At 43.6% G+C, this 17,180-nt stretch overlaps 1 protein-coding gene across 3 annotated transcripts in view; it reads left to right on the top strand.

Moving 5' to 3' along the window:
* LOC140212134 (uncharacterized) overlaps positions 1–17,180 on the top strand; it is a 143,150-nt gene that overhangs the window by 31,368 nt on the left and 94,602 nt on the right. For all 3 annotated transcript variants that reach the window (XR_011889652.1, XM_072282733.1, XM_072282732.1), the window contains exons 3-6: positions 2,726–3,047; positions 5,317–5,414; positions 11,873–12,005; positions 16,018–16,143. Coding sequence is in view for 2 of the 3 variants with exons in the window: in XM_072282733.1 (XP_072138834.1) it covers positions 2,726–3,047; positions 5,317–5,414; positions 11,873–12,005; positions 16,018–16,143 (679 nt within the window). In the remaining variant the exon portion in view is untranslated. The remainder of the gene's footprint in view (positions 1–2,725; positions 3,048–5,316; positions 5,415–11,872; positions 12,006–16,017; positions 16,144–17,180) is intronic.

Raw genomic sequence — 17,180 nt, 5'->3', positions numbered from 1 at the left:
TAAATTCCATATTCAATTAATTCCTAGAATTTAAATTACTCAGCTGCCATTGTGTGACCTGAACTTGTGTCCCTGGATCTATTGACCAGATTTTTACTGCTGATTTAAGCATTGCGTGACCAAACATCACTCCTGGAAAGACTGGCTCTAACGTTTAGACAAACCGTCATTCTTAGGCTCCATAAAGAGCAGCCATTGTTTCTCTTGGCTCCCTTTTATGTCAGAATCAGAATCCAGTTTATTGTCGCTGACATATGTCATGAAATGTGTTGTTTTGTGGCTGCAGTGCACTGCAGGCTGAACAAATTACTGTAAGTTACAATAAAAACAAACAAACAAATGAATAAATAGTGCAAAAGAGGAATAGTGAGTTAGTGTTCATGGACCATTCAGAAATCTAATGGCAGAGTGGAGAAAACTGTTGCTAAAATGTTGAGAGCGAAACTTCAGGCCCATGTACTTGATGGTAGTAATGAGAAGTGGGAATGTCCTGGATGGTGAGCATCCTTAATGATGGCTGCCCCCTTCTTAAGGCTTCACCTTCGGAAGATATCCTTGGTGGTGGGGCACTTTGTGCCTGTGGTAGATCTGGTTGAATCTACTGCTTCTTTCGGAGTTTTTTGAGGTTTGCAGTTTCTGTAAACCTCAGCCAGTACCTTTCATGGGTGGAGGGTATGACCGTGACCTATGTCTGTGTGGCTAAGCACAGCCTCAATATCATATTCAAGTTTGCTGATGACACCACTGTTGCGGACCAAATCAAAGGTGGTGATGAATCAGCATATAGGAGGGAGATTGAAAACCTGGCTGAGTGGTGTCACACAACAACCTCTCACTCAATGGCAGCAAGACCAAGGAACTGATTATAGACTGCAGGAGCGGGATACCAGAGGTTCGTGAGCCAGTCCTCATTGGAGGATCAGAGATGGAGAGGGTCAGCAACTTAAAATTCCTGAATGTTACGATTTCAGAGGACCCTTCCTGGATTTAGCACGTAAGTGTAATTGCAAAGGAAGCACGGCAGCACCTCTACTTCTTTAGGAGTCTGCGGAGATTTGGAATGATGTATAAAATTTTGACAAATTTCTATAGCTGTGAAGTGGAGAGTGTATTGACTGGCTGCATCACCAATGCTTTGAATGAAAAATCCTACAAAAGGTAGTGGATTTGGCTCAATACTCCATGGGTAAAGCCCTCCCAACCATTGAGCACATCTACATGAAACACTGTCGTAGGAAAGCAGCATCCATCATCAGAGATCCCCACCACCCAGGCCGTGCTCCTCTCTTGCTGCTGCCATCAGGTAGAAGGTACAAGAGCCTCAAGACTCGCACCACCAGGTTCAAGAACAGTTACCACTCCACAAACATCAGGCTCTTGAACAAAGGGATAACTACACTCATTTGCTCATCCACTGTTATGTTCCCACAACCAATGATCTCACCTTAAGGACTCTTTATCCTGCTATTTCATGTTCTCATTATTTTTTGCTATTTATTTATATTTCCATTTCAACGGTTTGTTGTTCTCTGCACTCTATTTAATCTTTCATTTGATCTTGGGGTCCGAGTCCATAAGACACTCAAGGTTTCTGTGCAGGTTGACTCTGTGGTTAAGAAGGCATATGGTGCATTGGCCTTCGTCAATCGTGGGATTGAGTTTAGGAGCCGAGAGGTAATGTTGCAGCTATATAGGACCCTGGTCAGACCCCACTTGGAGTACTGTGCTCAGTTCTAGTCACCTCACTACAGGAAGGATGTGGAAACCATAGAAAGGGTGCAGAGGAGATTTACAAGGATGTTACCTGGTTTGGGGAGCATGCCTTATGAGAATAGGTTGAGTGAACTTGGCCTTTTCTTCTTGGAGCGACAGAGGATGAGAGGTGACCTGACAGAGGTGTATAAGATGATGAGAGGCATTGATCGTGTGGATAGTCAGAGGCTTTTTCCCAGGGCTGAACTGTCTAACACAAGAGGGCACAGTTTTAAGGTGCTTGGAAGTAGGTACAGAGGAGATGTCGGGGTAAGTTTTTTACGCAGAGAGTGGTGAGTGCGTGGAATGGACTGCCAGCGACAGTGGTGGAGGTGGATACAATAGGGTCATTTAAGCAACTTCTGGATAGGTATATGGAGCTTAGAAAAATAGAGAGCTGTGGGTAACCCCAGGTAAATTCTAAGGTATGGATATGTGCAGCACAGCTTTGTGGGCCGAAGGGCCTGTATTGTGCTGTAGGCTTTCTATGTTTCATTGATCCGGTGATGGTTAATATTCTATAGATATGCTGAGAATACCCGCAGGAAAATGAATCCCAGGGTTGTATCTAGTGACATAAATGTACTTTGATAACAAAATTTACTTTGAACTTTGAACTTTTCATCCTCTAAACTGTGGGAATGGTACCTGCTATACTATACATTACTTACTTAATCTTTTATATTATCCATATAATATAATCTCCCTCCACAATGTTCCTCTCAACCCAAATGAAATAATGCCCATCAGAGTCAAGGTGGAGGGGAGGGGAAGGGAGGGAGAGAGAGAGGGAAAGGGGGGGGGGAGAGAGAGAGAGGGTGGGGAGAGGGAAAGAGAGAGAGAGAGAGAGAGTAAGATATATATATATTTACATATGTCACAGAAATTCTGAGGACAGCTTAATTCTGATGACCTGTACATTGATGATTAATTTACTTTGGACTTTGATGTGGTCTTTCTTTTTGCTACTCAGTTCACCTCTCCCAAATGGAGCAGTTGACATTGAGCCTTTTGACCATATGATGACCAGAAGACATTATTCCTCGTCCCACCATCCAGACGCCTGCCAGCTAGAACATCCCCTCCACTCGCTGTCTGAGCGGGTGGGCTTGGGTGGCTTTGACGTGGACCTCAGGGTCTCCTTACTGGACAGTGGGAAGAAGAGGGCTCAACTGGTGGGCAGTCTCAAAGAGGCACACAGGCTTCTCGAGGAACAGTCTGCCCAGCTGCGGAAACGTGAGGATCAGCTGTTGGAAAGCAAGACCAAGATTGAGATGCTCTCTCTCAAGCAGAAAGTAAGTGGCATTCCTTCTTGTTTGTTTCCCCAGATACCAGAATTGAATCAGATTGGTTATTACAGACATACACTCAGCGGCCACTTTATTAGGTACACTTGTACATCTTGTTAATGCAAATATATAATCTCCCATCATGTGGCAATAACTCAATGCATAAAAGCATGCAGACATGACCAAGAGGTTCATACGTTGTTCAGACCAAACATCGGTAAAGGGAAAAAATGTGACCTAAGTGACCTAAGAGAATGATTGTTGGTGCCAGAGAGGGTGATTTGAGTATCTCAGAAACTGCAGATCTCCTGGGAATTTCACGCACAACAGTCGCTAGAGTTTAGAGAGAATGGTGTGAAAACAAAAAAAAAATCCAGTGAGCGGCAGTTCTGTGAGTGAAAACACCCTGTTAATGAGAGAAGTCAGAGGAGAATGGCCAGACTGGTTCAAGCTAACAAGAAGGTAGAAGCTAACAAGTGTGCGGAAGATCATCTCTGAACACACAGCACTTCAAACCTTGAGATGGATGGGGTACAGCAGAAGAAGACCATGACCATACACTCAGTGGTCACTTTCTGAGGTTCAGGAGGTAGCTGCTAAAGTGGGCACTGAGTGTAGATAAAAAAAGTAAGGAAGTAGTACAAACATATTGACTTGTTGTTCATGGGTCTATTGTCTGTTAATAAATCTGATGGCAGAGTGAAAGAAGCCGTTCCTAAAATGTTGCCTGTGTGTCTTCAGGCTCCTGTATCTCCTCCTTGATGTTAGTAATGAAGAGGGCATGTCCTGGGTGGTGGCGGTTCTTTATAATGAATGCTGCCTTTCTGAGGCATCACCTTTGAAAATGGCCCTCAGTGGTGGGGAGCCTAGTGCTGAAGATGGAGCTGATTGTCTTTACGACCCTCTGCACATTTTTCAGATCCTGTCCAGTGGCTCCTTCATACCAGTTGCACCCAGTCAGAACATAATCCATGATACATCTGTAGAAATTTGCTAAGAGTCTTTGGTGACATACCAAATCCCCTCAAACTAAAAAATTATAATTGCATCAATACATTCAGCCCAGGATAGATCTTCAAAGATGTTGACACCCTCAAACTTGAAACTGCCCAGCCTTTGTGATATTTTGTGAAGATAGGTGTGTTGTGTGTGTGTGTGTGTGTGTGTGTGTGTGAGATTGAGACACCCACCAATTTGTGTCCATGCCACTGCTCGAGCTCCCTCTGTAAGTCATTGAAAGTGTTTTGATTAATACCATGAGAAGCTTCATGTGGCAGTCCTATATTCCTGGTCACAACAAGAAGGATGTGGGGAAATCAGTGTATGGGGCATCACCATCTGCAGTCTCCCCTCCAAGTTGCACACTACCCTGACCCGTAAATACATCATTGTTCCTTCATCGGCTCTGGGCCTAAATCCAGGAACACACCACTCATCAACACCTTGAGGGCACCGTCGCCAGGACGACAGCTGTTTGAGAAAATGGCTTAAGACCCAATTCTTGAGGGCAATCAGAGCTGGGTGATAAATCCTTAGTTACAAAGCCTGTAAATAAATGAATAAATGAATATCTATAAACAAATGGACATAGAACAGTGCAGCATACGACAGACCCTTCGGCCCATAATGTCCTGACCTACTCCAAGATCAATGTAATCCTTCTCTCCTGCAAAGACCTCCATTCTTCTTTCATCCATGTGCCTACCTAAGAGGTCTTAAGTAACCATATAACCATATAACAATTACAGCAAGGAAACAGGCCATCTCGGCCCTTCTAGTCCATGCTGAATTCTTTCTCTCACCCAGTCCCACCGACCTGCACTCAGCCCACAACCCTCCATTCCTTTCCTGTCCATATAGCTGTCCAGTTTAACTTTAAACAACAACATCAAACTTGCCTCAACCATTAAATGTCCCTAATGTACCTGTCTCTGCCAGCACATCCATACAGCCTCCTCTCTCTGTAAAAAATCTACTTCTGACATCTCAATCAACTTATATGTTCCTACAATCAACTTAAAATAATGCTGTCTCGTATTAGTAATTTCTACCCTGGAGAGAAAGGCACTGTTTGTCCAATCTGTCTATGTCTCTTATCATCTTATGACCTCTATCAAGTCACCTGTCATCCGGAAAATGATTATAATTCCAGAAAAGATTTCAAGAGAAAATTGTTTATTGGGGGAACAGTGAGAATGTGGAATGTGCCTCCAGGATAATGTACAAAATAAATGGAGCTTTTATTGAAGTATCATTCTGTTTCACAATGTTTTAGCAATTGGAAAATTCCATTTCCAATCTGGAAGGAGAGAAAAACTTACTGGAATTGTCACGCCTTGAAGATCAGAAGAAAAGCGGATCATTGAAAGATAAGTAAGATGTCCTTATTGATTAATCCTCTGGTAGTTTATGCTCAGTTCATTGTTTTATCCTGCTCTCTGTTAGAATGACAGTAAATGCAATGACAGCCATACCACGCTAGCTCTCTGATCTCAGTGTCATTGAGTGGGACAATATTGCAGCAGAAAAATATGCTGTTCTGCCCATTGAACTTGTGCTAGTTGTTCTAAAAGGACTGCCATGCTCTGAAATTGCTATTGAGTTTGCTCTTTCTGACTGAGAGTACCTGATCACGTTCTCCTTTGCTTCTATTTAACACACACACACACACACACACACACAAAATGCTCGAGTAACTCAGCAGCTCAGGCGATATCTATGGAGAGGAATAAACAGCTGATGTTTCAGGCCGTGACCCTTCATCAGGAGTGAAAAGAAGGGGGGCGGGAGCCAGGATTAGACATTGGAGGGAGGGGAAGGAGTACAATTCAGTCCTTTACCTCTTCCACCTATCCCCTCCCAGTTTCTTACTTCAACCCCTCCTCCCCCACACTTAGTCTCACCTATCACATGTCAGCTTGTACCACAATGGGGAGGTGTACAAGACTGAAATAGATCAGCTGGTTGAGTGGTCTTGCACTCGCTGTCAGTAAGACCAAGGAATTAATTGTGGACTTCAGGAAGGGGAAATCAGGGGAAACACACACCAGTCCACATTCAGGGATCAGCAGTGGAAAGGGTGAGCAGTTTCAAGTTCCTGAGTGTCAACATCTCTGAAGATCTGTCCTGGGCCCAACATATTGGTTCATTTACAAAGAAGGTATGGCAGTGGCTGTATTTCATTAGGAGCTTGAGGAGGCTTGGTATGTCACCAAAGACTCTTGCAAGTTTCTACCGATGTCACATGGAAAGCTTTCTATTTGTTTGCATCACTGTCGGGTACAGAGGGGCCACGGCACAGGATCGGAAAAAGCTGCCAGAAGTTGCAAACTCAGCCAGCTCGATCATTGGCACTAGCCTCCCCTTCACTGAGGACATCGTCAAATGGAGATGCTGCCATCAAGGAGGAGGTACAGGAGCCTGAATATACGCACTCAACATTTTAGGAACAGCTTCTTCCCCTCCACTGTCAGATTTCTGAATGGACAATGAACCCATCTACACTACCTCAATATCTTTTTGTGCTCTGCTTTTGTACTACTTATTTAATTTAGTTTTATATATAGTATATATTTCTTATTGTAGTTTATAGTTTTTTAATGATGTATTGCAATATATTGCTGCCACAAAACAACAGATTTCACAACACATGCCAGTGATATTCAACCCGATCCTGATTCTGATTCAGATTCCAGTCCTGATGAAGGGTCTTGGCCAAAAGTTGTTGGGACTGTTTCTTCCCCTCCATGGTTGCTGCCTCACTTGCCTGAATTCCTCCAGCATTGTTTTGTGTTGAGTAAGATTATAAAGTTGTGAATATTAAAACAGTGTTTAAGCAACTGCAAATCTCAAGGTTACTAGTTATGGTTTGTGCACTGCACTGCAGGTTCCTGCAGACTATTTATTTGTCCATCTGTTTATTCCCCTCCATAGATGCTGCCTGACTTGCCAAGTTTCTACAAAAATTCTGCGTGTATTGCTCAGTATTTCCAGCATCTGCAGAATGTCTTGCATTTTGATTCCATCTACTTTGATCTCGGCTCACTTGTCTAGTTGCCAGTAAAAATGCTGTTACGTGATTTGATCTGAAACAATTTAGTTATGCCGTTACACTGTCCCTTAACGTTTTCTCCCTTGAAAGCTTCTGCAACATGTACTTGTATAATTAAAATAAAAACTAAAGGCACTGGAAATCTGAGCTAAAAACAGAATATGCCAGAAAAACCTTGGTAAGTCAGGTAGCATTTGCAAAGGCGGGAACAGAGTTCATGATCTAGGTTGAGGATCCTTCGCCAGTTAACTGTTCCTCTTTCCATAGCTGAGATGGAACCTGGGTTTAGCATCCCACGTGCAATTTTGCCATTTCCAGCAGGAGGTGGCAATATACCAAGGAGAGCTCCTCCACTCTTTTTTAAGATAACATGATGGGATACTTCTCATGCAGGGGTTCCCAACCTTTTTTTATGCCATGGACCAACACCATAAGCAAGGGGTTTGTGGACACCAGTTTGGAAATCCCTGTTCTAGTGCATCTCTGAGCCAGACAGAACACAGGTTAAAGTCTTCTCCGAGAGTTTCAGAGTCAAGGTCATGTTTATTGTTCTATGCACAAGTACACGTTTGCACAGGTACAATGAAAAACTTATTTGCAGCAGCATCACAGGCACACAGCATCATACTGTATAAGCAGCATTCACGAGAAGAGTGTAAATTAAAGTAAATTATACAATATTTTTGCAAGAAAGGGCATAATTAGAACAAAAAACCGCCACTGTGGTGGGGTCCGGACCCAGGGCGTATCGAAGTGACAGGGCCTAGGTCCTAGAAAGAGAAATAACCCGATGTTTGGATGATTTAAATGGCAGGCTTGCTGGATTGGAAAGGCAGGTGTCAAGACCAGAGGTGAGGGTTGGGCCAGTGCTGTTCACTGCTCTGTGACATTTACTCGATTCAGCACTGAACTGAGGTTGAGGCTGTGGCCTGTTTCAGCGACCTGGGCTTTATATCTGCTGACTCACTTTCATTCTAAATGCTATTTGCTTACTTCTATTGTTTTTTTTTTCCTCTCTGCACATTGGGTGTTTGACAGTCTTTTTTTAATGGGTTCTTTTGGGTTTCTTGGTTTTGTGGCTGCCTGTAAGGAGACAAATCTCAAGATTCTGTAAGGTATACATACTTTGATAATAAATGTACTTTGAACTTTGAAAAAAATGTCTGGTTTCAAAATCGAAAATAAGTTTATTGTGATAAACACAATTACTTTTACACTATGCATATTTTCAATGAAAAACTTCCAGCAGAATCACTAGCACATAGCATCAGCTAAAGCAGTAGTCACAGGAAGAAAACATAACTTTAACATATATTTTACACATTTTTTTACAAGAAAATACATAGAACAACAAATAACAAAAGCAAAGTTTGTATCTCTTGGATTGGAAATCTTCATTAATACTCTGTGCCAGTGTAGTCGGTAGGGGATTGAACACCCAGGAAGAATTTGTGAAGAAGGAGAGGAATTTAAGAGCATAAGACAAAGGAGCAGAAGTCGGCCGTTCCGCCCATCGAGTCCGCTCTGCCATTTTATCATGAGCTGATCCATTCTCCCATTTAGTCCCACTCCCCCGCCTTCTCACCATAACCTTTGATGCCGTGGCTACTCAGATACCTATCAATCTCTGCCTTAAATACACCCAATGACTTGGCCTCCACTGCTGCCTGTGGCAACAAACTCCACAGATTCACCACCCTCTGGCTAAAAAAATTTCTTCACATCTCTGTTCTGAATGGGCACCTTTCAATCCTTAAGTCATGCCCTCTCGTACTAGACTCCCCCACCATGGGAAACAACTTTGCCACATCCACTCTGTCCATGCCTTTCAACATTTGAAGTGTTTCTATGAGGTCTCCCCTCATTCTTCTAAACTCCAAGGAATACAGTCCAAGAGCGGACAAACGTTCCTCATATGTTTACCCTCTCGTTCCCGGAATCATTCTAGTGAATCTTCTCTGTACCCTCTTCAACGTCAGCACATCCTTTCTTAAATAAGGAGCCCAAAACTGCAGACAGTACTCCAAGTGAGGTCTTATCAGTGCCTTATAGAGCCTCAACATAGCCTCCTATACTCTTTTCTTCTAGAAATGAATGCCAACATTGCATTCACCTTCTTCAGCACTGACTCAACCTGGAGGTTAAGCTTAAAGGTATCCTGTACGAGAACTCCCAAGTCCTGTTGCATCTCAGAACTTTGAATTCTCTCCCCATTTAAATAATAGTCTGTCCATTTATTTCTTCTACCAAAGTGCATAACCATACACTTTCCAACGTTGTATTTCATTTGCCACTTCTTTGCCCATTCTCCCAATCTATCCAAGTCTCTCTGCAGACTCTCTGTTTCCTCAGCACTACTGGCCCCTCCACCTATCTTTGTATCATCAGCAAACTTAGCCACAAAGCCATCTATTCCATAATCCAAATCGTTGATGTAAAAAGAAACGGTCCCAACACAGACCCCTGTGGAACACCACTGGTAACCGGCAGCCAACCAGAATAGGATACCTTTATTCCCATTCTTTGTTTCCTGCCAATCAGCCAATGCTCTATCCACGTATGTAAATTTCCCATAATTCCATTGGCTCTTATCTTGTTTAGCAGCCTCATGTGCGGCACCTTGTCAAAGGCCTTCTGAAAATCCAAATACACAACATCCACTGCATCTCCCTTGTCTAGCCTACTTGTAATTTCCTCAAAAAATTGCAATAGGTTTGTCAGACAGGATTTTCCTTTAAGGAAACCATGCTGAGTTCTGCCTATCTTGTCATATGTCTCCAGGTACTCTGTAACCTCATCCTTGACAATTGACTCCAACAACTTCCCAACCACCGATGTCAAGCTAACAGGGCTATAATTTCCTTTTTGCTTCCTTGCCCCCTTCTTAAATAGCGGAGTGACATTTGCAGTCTTCCAGTCCTCCGGAACCATGTCAGAATCTATCGACTTTTGAAAGATCATCGCTAATGCCTCCGCAATCTCCACAGTTACTTCCTTCAGAACATGCAGGTGCATTCCATCTGGTCCAGGAGATTTATCTACCTTTAGACTATTCAGCTTCCTGAGTACTTTCTCTGTCGTAATTGTGACTGCGCACACTTGTCTTCCCTGCCACCCTTGAGTGTCCAGTATACTGCTGATGTCTTCCTCAGTGAAGACTGATGCAAAATACTCATTCAGTTCCTCCACCATCTCCTTATCTCCCATTACAATTTCTCCAGCATCATCTTCTATCAGTCCTATATCTACTCTCACGTCTTTTACTCTTTGTATACTTGAAAAAGCTTTTAGTATCCTCTTTGATATTATTTGCTAGCTTCCTTTCATAGTTCATCTTTTCCCTCTTAATGACCTTCTTAGTTTCCTTTTGTAAGCTTTTAAAAACTTCCCAATCCTCTGTCTTCCCACTAATTTTTGCTTCCTTGTATGCCCTCTCCTTTGCTTTAACCTTGGCTTTGATTTCTCTTGTCAGCCACGGTTGCATCCTTTTTCCACTCGAAAATTTCTTCTTTTTTGGAATATATCTGTCTTGCACCTTCCTCACTTCTCGCATAAACTCCAACCCCTGCTGCTCTGCCGTCCTTCCCGCCAGTGTCCCTTTCCAGTCAACTTTGGCCAGTTCCTCTGTCATGCCACTATAATTTCCTTTAATCCACTGAAATACTGACACATCGGATTTCGGCTTCTCTTTCTCAAATTTCACAGTGAACTCAATCATGTTATGATCTCTGCCTCCTAAGGGTTCCTTCACCTCAATCTGTATAATCACCTCCGGTTCATTACACAATACCCAATCCAGTACAGCCGATCCCCTAGTGGGCTCAACAACAAGCTGTTCTAAATGCCATCTCGTAGACATTCTACAAATTTTCTCTCTTGAGATCCAGTGCCGACCTGATTTTCCCAATCCACTCGCATGTTAAGATCCCCCACAATTACCATAACACTGCCCTTCTGACAAGCCTTTTCTATTTCCTGTTGTAATTTGTAGTCCACATCACTGCAGCTGTTTGGAGGCCTATAAATAACTGCCATCAGGGTCCTTTTACCCCTGCTATTTCTTAGCTCAACCCATAAAGATTCTGCACCTTCCGATCCTATATCACCTCTTTCTAATGATTTGATATCATTTCTTACCAATAAAGCCACGCCTCCCCCTCTGCCTACCTGCCTATCCTTCCGATACATCGTGTATCCTTGGACGTTCAGCTCCCAGAGTCATGCATCCTTTAGCCAGGTCTCAGTGATGGCCACAATATCATACCTGCCAATCTGTAGCTGTACGACAAGATCATCCACCTTATTCCTTATGCTGCGTGCATTTAAATATAACACCTTAAGTCCAGTATTTGGTCCTTCTTGCTTTGATTGCACCGCAACTCATCCCAATGGCTGCAAATTTGCCCCATCACCTGCCTGTCCTTCCTGACTTACTGCTCACTATCTTAGATTTTTTTCTGTTTTCCCCCTCCTCCACTCTATCATTCCAATTCCCATTCCCCAGAGAAATTAGTTTAAACCCTCCCTAACAGCTCTATTAAGTCTTCCCGCCAGGATATTCACGGGTTGTTTGCATGAGTTAGGGGCTGATCAGGAGAGAGTCTGCGGAGTTATCACTAAGTTTGAAGCACCAGTCCAGATTCTGTTTGGCCTCTGTCGTGGGACTTGAGCTTCGAGTCTCCTGACTCGGATGCAAAATGGCCGGTCACCCTGAGCCACAGGTGATTTCACAGTCCAGCCTCGATGTTTGTGCAATAAAGAATTCTGTTATCCCACTCAGGATCTTACATCTGGAGGTTGAAATGGCTAAAGCAAAATCAGCACTGGATCTAATCAACCGTGACCATGAGTCGATGCCATCATCGCCCTCCCGTACGCTGTCCTTGGCGAAGCTGGAAGATGCATTTAAACAGGTGGACATTGTTGTTCTGATTTGTTACCCATTGCTTTTAAATTCTGTAATGTTTCACAAAAGCACTTGTAACAAAATTTAATTTATGAATCTTTTCAGGAGAGGCAGAGCTACAAAGTACAGCACAACACGTCACCTTATTTATAGAAAGTACATCCTCCTAAAACACCACAACCTTGTCGTAGGGTTTGGAGGCTTGTGTGGCTCAGTGACCTGGAGGCTGTGTTGGCTGGGGTCAAGGCCTTGTGCTTAGACTCTTGGTAGGGTCACCCATGCCAATAAGGTCAAAGGGTAGAGGCCAGACTAAGAGTGGTCTACTGGTCATCCAGGTTCAGGGGTTCCGCTCAGGGCTAACAACCCTGACTGGTCAAAAAAAAATAGTTACAGAAAGAGCAATGAAGATGGAGGCCTTCATTGCTGCCCTAAGCACCAGCAGCGTAACAGGCAGTAAGTCAGTAATAGGAAGTAGGTGACAGCTTTAGAGAGGGTGGAGAGGAGATTTACCAGGATGCTGCCTGGATTAGAGAGCATGTCGTATGAGGAATGGTTGAGCAAGTTAGGGCTTTTCTCTTTGGAGTGAAGGAGGATGAGAGATGACTTGATAGAGGTGTACAAGACGAAAAGAAGCATTGATAGAGTGGACCCGCCAGCATCTTTTTCCAGGTCAATGGCTAATACTTCATTAGGAGTCTGATGAGAATTGGTATGTCACCAAAAATTCTTGGGTAGTTTAGTACTATTGCAGACCTTCACTGCAGGGTGGCAAGAGTAATGATACACTGCTCAGTAGTTCACCTCAGTGGCGTTTCTTCACCACTGAACTGAATCAAGAGAGAAGTTGTGGACAGTCGCACTCCTGGTTTAATTGGACATTCTCCAGGCACCGGGTTTCCAGAAGAGGTCACTGCTTTAGGACTAGCAGCAATCAGTTCCTGTAGTTTGCCCTGATCTCCATCTTATGAAATATCCATAACGTTCTACCCCAGCTGTGATCCATAGTTAATGCTTAAGGCTGTGAACCTTCTGTACAGACTTCCTTTAAAAACACGTTTTAATTAGAGACACAGCACGGTAATAGCCCTTCCATGCCAATGAGCCGTGTCACCCGATTACTCCCATGTGACTAACTAACCTACTGACCTGTAAGTCTCTGGAATATTGGTGGAAAGCAGAGCACCCTGAGGAAACCTGCGTAGCCTTGAGGAGAACGTACAAACTCCTTACACACAGCAGCGGAAATTGAACTGTTAATACAGTTACTCTAATTTCTACACTACTGTGCCACCACACAAACGTACCTTCCCATGGGTATGGAACAAAATCCACTTATCTGGCCCCTTACATTCCCAGCCAAAAACTGCAAAACAAAAAGTTCGCTCTCTTTGTCACATGTACATCTAAATATCAAAACTTTCGTTGAAATGTGTTGCTTCACTGTATATCTCCATGTGCACATGAAATGCGTCATTTGCATCGACGACCAACATTGTCCAAGGATGCACTGGGGGCAGCCCACAAGTGGTGCCATATTCCCAGCGCCAATATATCATGCCTGCAACTCGCTAACCCTGACTTATACATCCTTGGAATGTGGGAGGGATACCGGAATGCCTAGAGGAAGCCTACGCAGTCATGGGGAGAACATGCAACTCCTTACAGACAGCGGTGGAAATTGAACCCGGGCTACTGGTGCTGTAAACTGTAATGTTAACCGTTACGCTATCATGCCACCTTTACAATTAAAATTACTACCACCACTCACTACTGCAACCCTGTTGTTTTTGTAACCATTTGCTATTTCTGACTACATTTCTGATCTTCAAATCCTGCTGACTGTTTGGAGGCCAGTGATCCCATTAAGATTATCAGCTCTTTCTGAGTTCTAAATTCTACTTATTATAACTTAAATTAAAGCTACCCCGTCCCATGATACCCTCATTGATCAGCGCTGCAACCCCTTCTAACACCTCCTCCCCTTCTGGGACCACCTCAATCCCCCACCCCAGGACACACCTGAAAATGCTATCCCCAGGAACGTTGAACTGTTTTTCCAGTCACATTTCCCTGATTTCCGTAATATCATAATTGCATTCTCAGCTCATCCGTTTCACCTCTGAGAGTCCTTGCGTTAAAGTAAATGCAGTTAAGTTCCCAACCAGCCTTCTTACATTCTCAGTCCATCTCTGGCTGTCCGCTCCTTTTACTCCAGGTGCTTCTCTCTCCCTCCTGTTACACTGCCATTTTGGGTTCCAATCCCCCACCACCACCACCCAGTGTCACTGGTTTAAACCATCCCGAACAGCAATGGCTTACCTCCCTGAATCATATTGGTCTCCCTCCAGTTCGACTGCAATCCAACATTCTTGCACAGGACACCTTGTCCCAAAAGATTGCGATCATCTAAATTTCCAATGTGCTCCTTGGCCACATGTTAATTTCTGTTCCTAAACTCACTACCTCTCAGCACAGGGAGTAATTCTGAGATTATAAACACAAGAGGCTCCACAGATACTGAAAATCTTGAGCAAAACACAAAAAAAACCATGCTGGAGTCAGGCAGTATCGATGGAGGGGAATAAGTAGTTGAAGTTTTGGGCTGAGACCCTTCATCGGGACTCAACAGGAAAGGTACATTGGGGAGGGGGGGAAGGACTTTGTTTCATCAAGGAGGTGAAATACAATGAAGTCACGTTCATAGCCAGTGAAACACCTCGCTGACACCCTGACTCCCTGAGGCTTTGTAAGGCATTGCCCAGACCACATTTGGAGTATTGTGAGCAGTTTTGGGCCCCTTATCTAAGGAAAGATATGCTGGCATTGGAAAGAGTACAAAGGAGGTTCACAAGAATGATCTCAGGAATGAAGGGGTTAACAAACAAGGAGTGTTTGATGCCTCTGAGCTTGTACTCACTGGAGTTTAGTAGAATAAGGTGGGAGGTCATTGAAACCTATTGAACATGAAAGGCCTGGAAAAAGTGGATGTGGATAGGATGATTCCTATAGTGGGATGTCTCGGACTAGAGAGGCACAGCCTCAGAATACAAGGATGTCAGTTTAGAGTTGTAGAGTGTAGAAACAGCCCTTTGGCTCTTCTAGATCATGCTGAACTGTTATGCTGCCTAGTCCTAGCAAACCACATTTGAACTATTGCCCGTCCTACTGCTTTCATCCAGGTACTTACCCCAACTTCTCTTAAATGTTGCATTTGAACCTGCATCCACCATTTCCCCCGGCTGCTCATTCCGCCCTTTGTTGGAAGATGTTCCCCCTCAGGTTCCCCTTAAATATTACACCTTTCACCCTTAACCTATTACCTCTAGTTCTAATCTCTGATTGAAGAAAGCCAAAATTCCAAAACCTCTCCTTTCATCTCTATCTACCAGTGATGCCACTTTCAAGGATTTTAGAACAAAGATGAGCAGGAATTTCTTCAGAGGGAGGTGAATTTGTGGAATTCATTGACACAGATGACTGTGGAGGCTAAGTCATAGGGTATATTTAAAGTGGAGGTTAACAGGTTCTTGATTAGTAAGGATGTCAAAGGTTACAGAGGAAAGGCAGGAAAAAGGGGTTGTGAATCAGACATGATGGAATGGCAGAGTAGACTCGATGGGTTGAATGGCCTAATTCTTCGGCTCCTATGTCTTGGACTATTGAATTCCTATCACACTCCTGCCTGTCTCATCTTTGATCTTCTCTGCTGCATGACAGAGGCAGTCCTGGTTTTGGTTTAAAGTGACAGGAATTTCTTGTACTGAGCCAGGCATGTTCAGGCATGTCCCTTTCGTAACCGGCTGACCAATTGCACGTTCATTCTCAGATAAGCAGTCAATACCAAATGATTTCCAGTGCAACCCTTGTTTTCTCTCAATTTAAATCATGTATATTCCAACCTCAGAAAATGCATCTACACAGATATTATCACCACTTCTGCACCTATGTATGCCGCTTTTTTTCATCTCCACCCACCTCTCCACAACTAAACACTTTCTGTGTGTGTGGGGGCTATTTAGGAGAAGGAGAGCTTGATCCAGGAACTGCAGTCCACTCAGGAAATGGTGCGAGTTTACCAGGAGCGAGTGAAGGTGCTTGAGGAGGAGCGTGACAAAGCTGGAGAAGATCTGAGGAACGTTCATGAGGTTGGTCTGTGCATTACCCAGGAGGGTTTATTTCTGTTTCTTAGTGATGAGAAAGGCTGTTCAGCCCCATGTCCACCACTGACTTCAGGAAAGAGATATCCGATTAACCTACACCTGTTCTTATACTCATAGTCCTGCACTGAAGCTTAAATAACCTCCATGATCCACCCAGGCAAAGCCCTCCCCACCACTGAGCATATTTACAGTAGAAGGAGCACTGCCACATGAAAGTAGAATCCATCATCAAGGACCTCAATCATCCAGGTCATGCTCTCTTATTGCTACTACCATCAGGAAGGAGGCACAGGAGCCATAGGTCCCACATCACCAGGTTCAGGAACAGTTATTACCCTTCAACCATCAGACTCCTGAACCAGTATGGATAACTTCACTCACCTCAACAGTGAACCGATTCCACAACCTATGGATTCACTTTCAAGGACCCTACGACTCACGTTCTCTATCATCTATCTATCTATCCATCCACAGCTTGTCCTCTTTTGGACATTGATTGTTTGTCAGTCTTTGTATGTGTGTAGTTTTTCATTGATTGTATTGTATTTCTTTATTTTATTGTGAATGAATGCCTTCTTAAAAAAATCTCAGGGTAGTATATGGTAACATATACATACTTTGATAATAAATTTACTTTGATCTTTGAACCAAATCAACACTGGCCATATACTATGTACTATGACCGATGTATACCAATCCTACATTAGTTCCTTTGTGTCCTTCCCAGATTCCACCACTCACAGGATAGCGAAATTTATCCTCTCACATGGCAGGGGAAATTTATAGAGGCCAGTTAACCCACTAACCTGCACGTGTTTGGAATGTGGGAGGTAACCACTGCACTTGGGGAAACCCATGTGGGTTTAAAACTCAACATAGGCAGTATCAGAGGTCAGGATTGACACTGGACCACTAGCGATATGAGGCAGTGGCTGTACTAACTACATACAGTAAATGTTGCTGCCCTGCTAGCTGCACCAATTTCTCCAATAAGTATTTAATTCAGACCATAGTGCAAAACA

This window comes from Mobula birostris, chromosome 18 (genome assembly GCF_030028105.1).
Source record: "Mobula birostris isolate sMobBir1 chromosome 18, sMobBir1.hap1, whole genome shotgun sequence".
Lineage (NCBI taxonomy): Eukaryota > Metazoa > Chordata > Chondrichthyes > Myliobatiformes > Myliobatidae > Mobula > Mobula birostris.
Note: the sequence above shows the minus strand (reverse complement) of the source record. Positions and strands in the feature narration are given on the sequence as shown.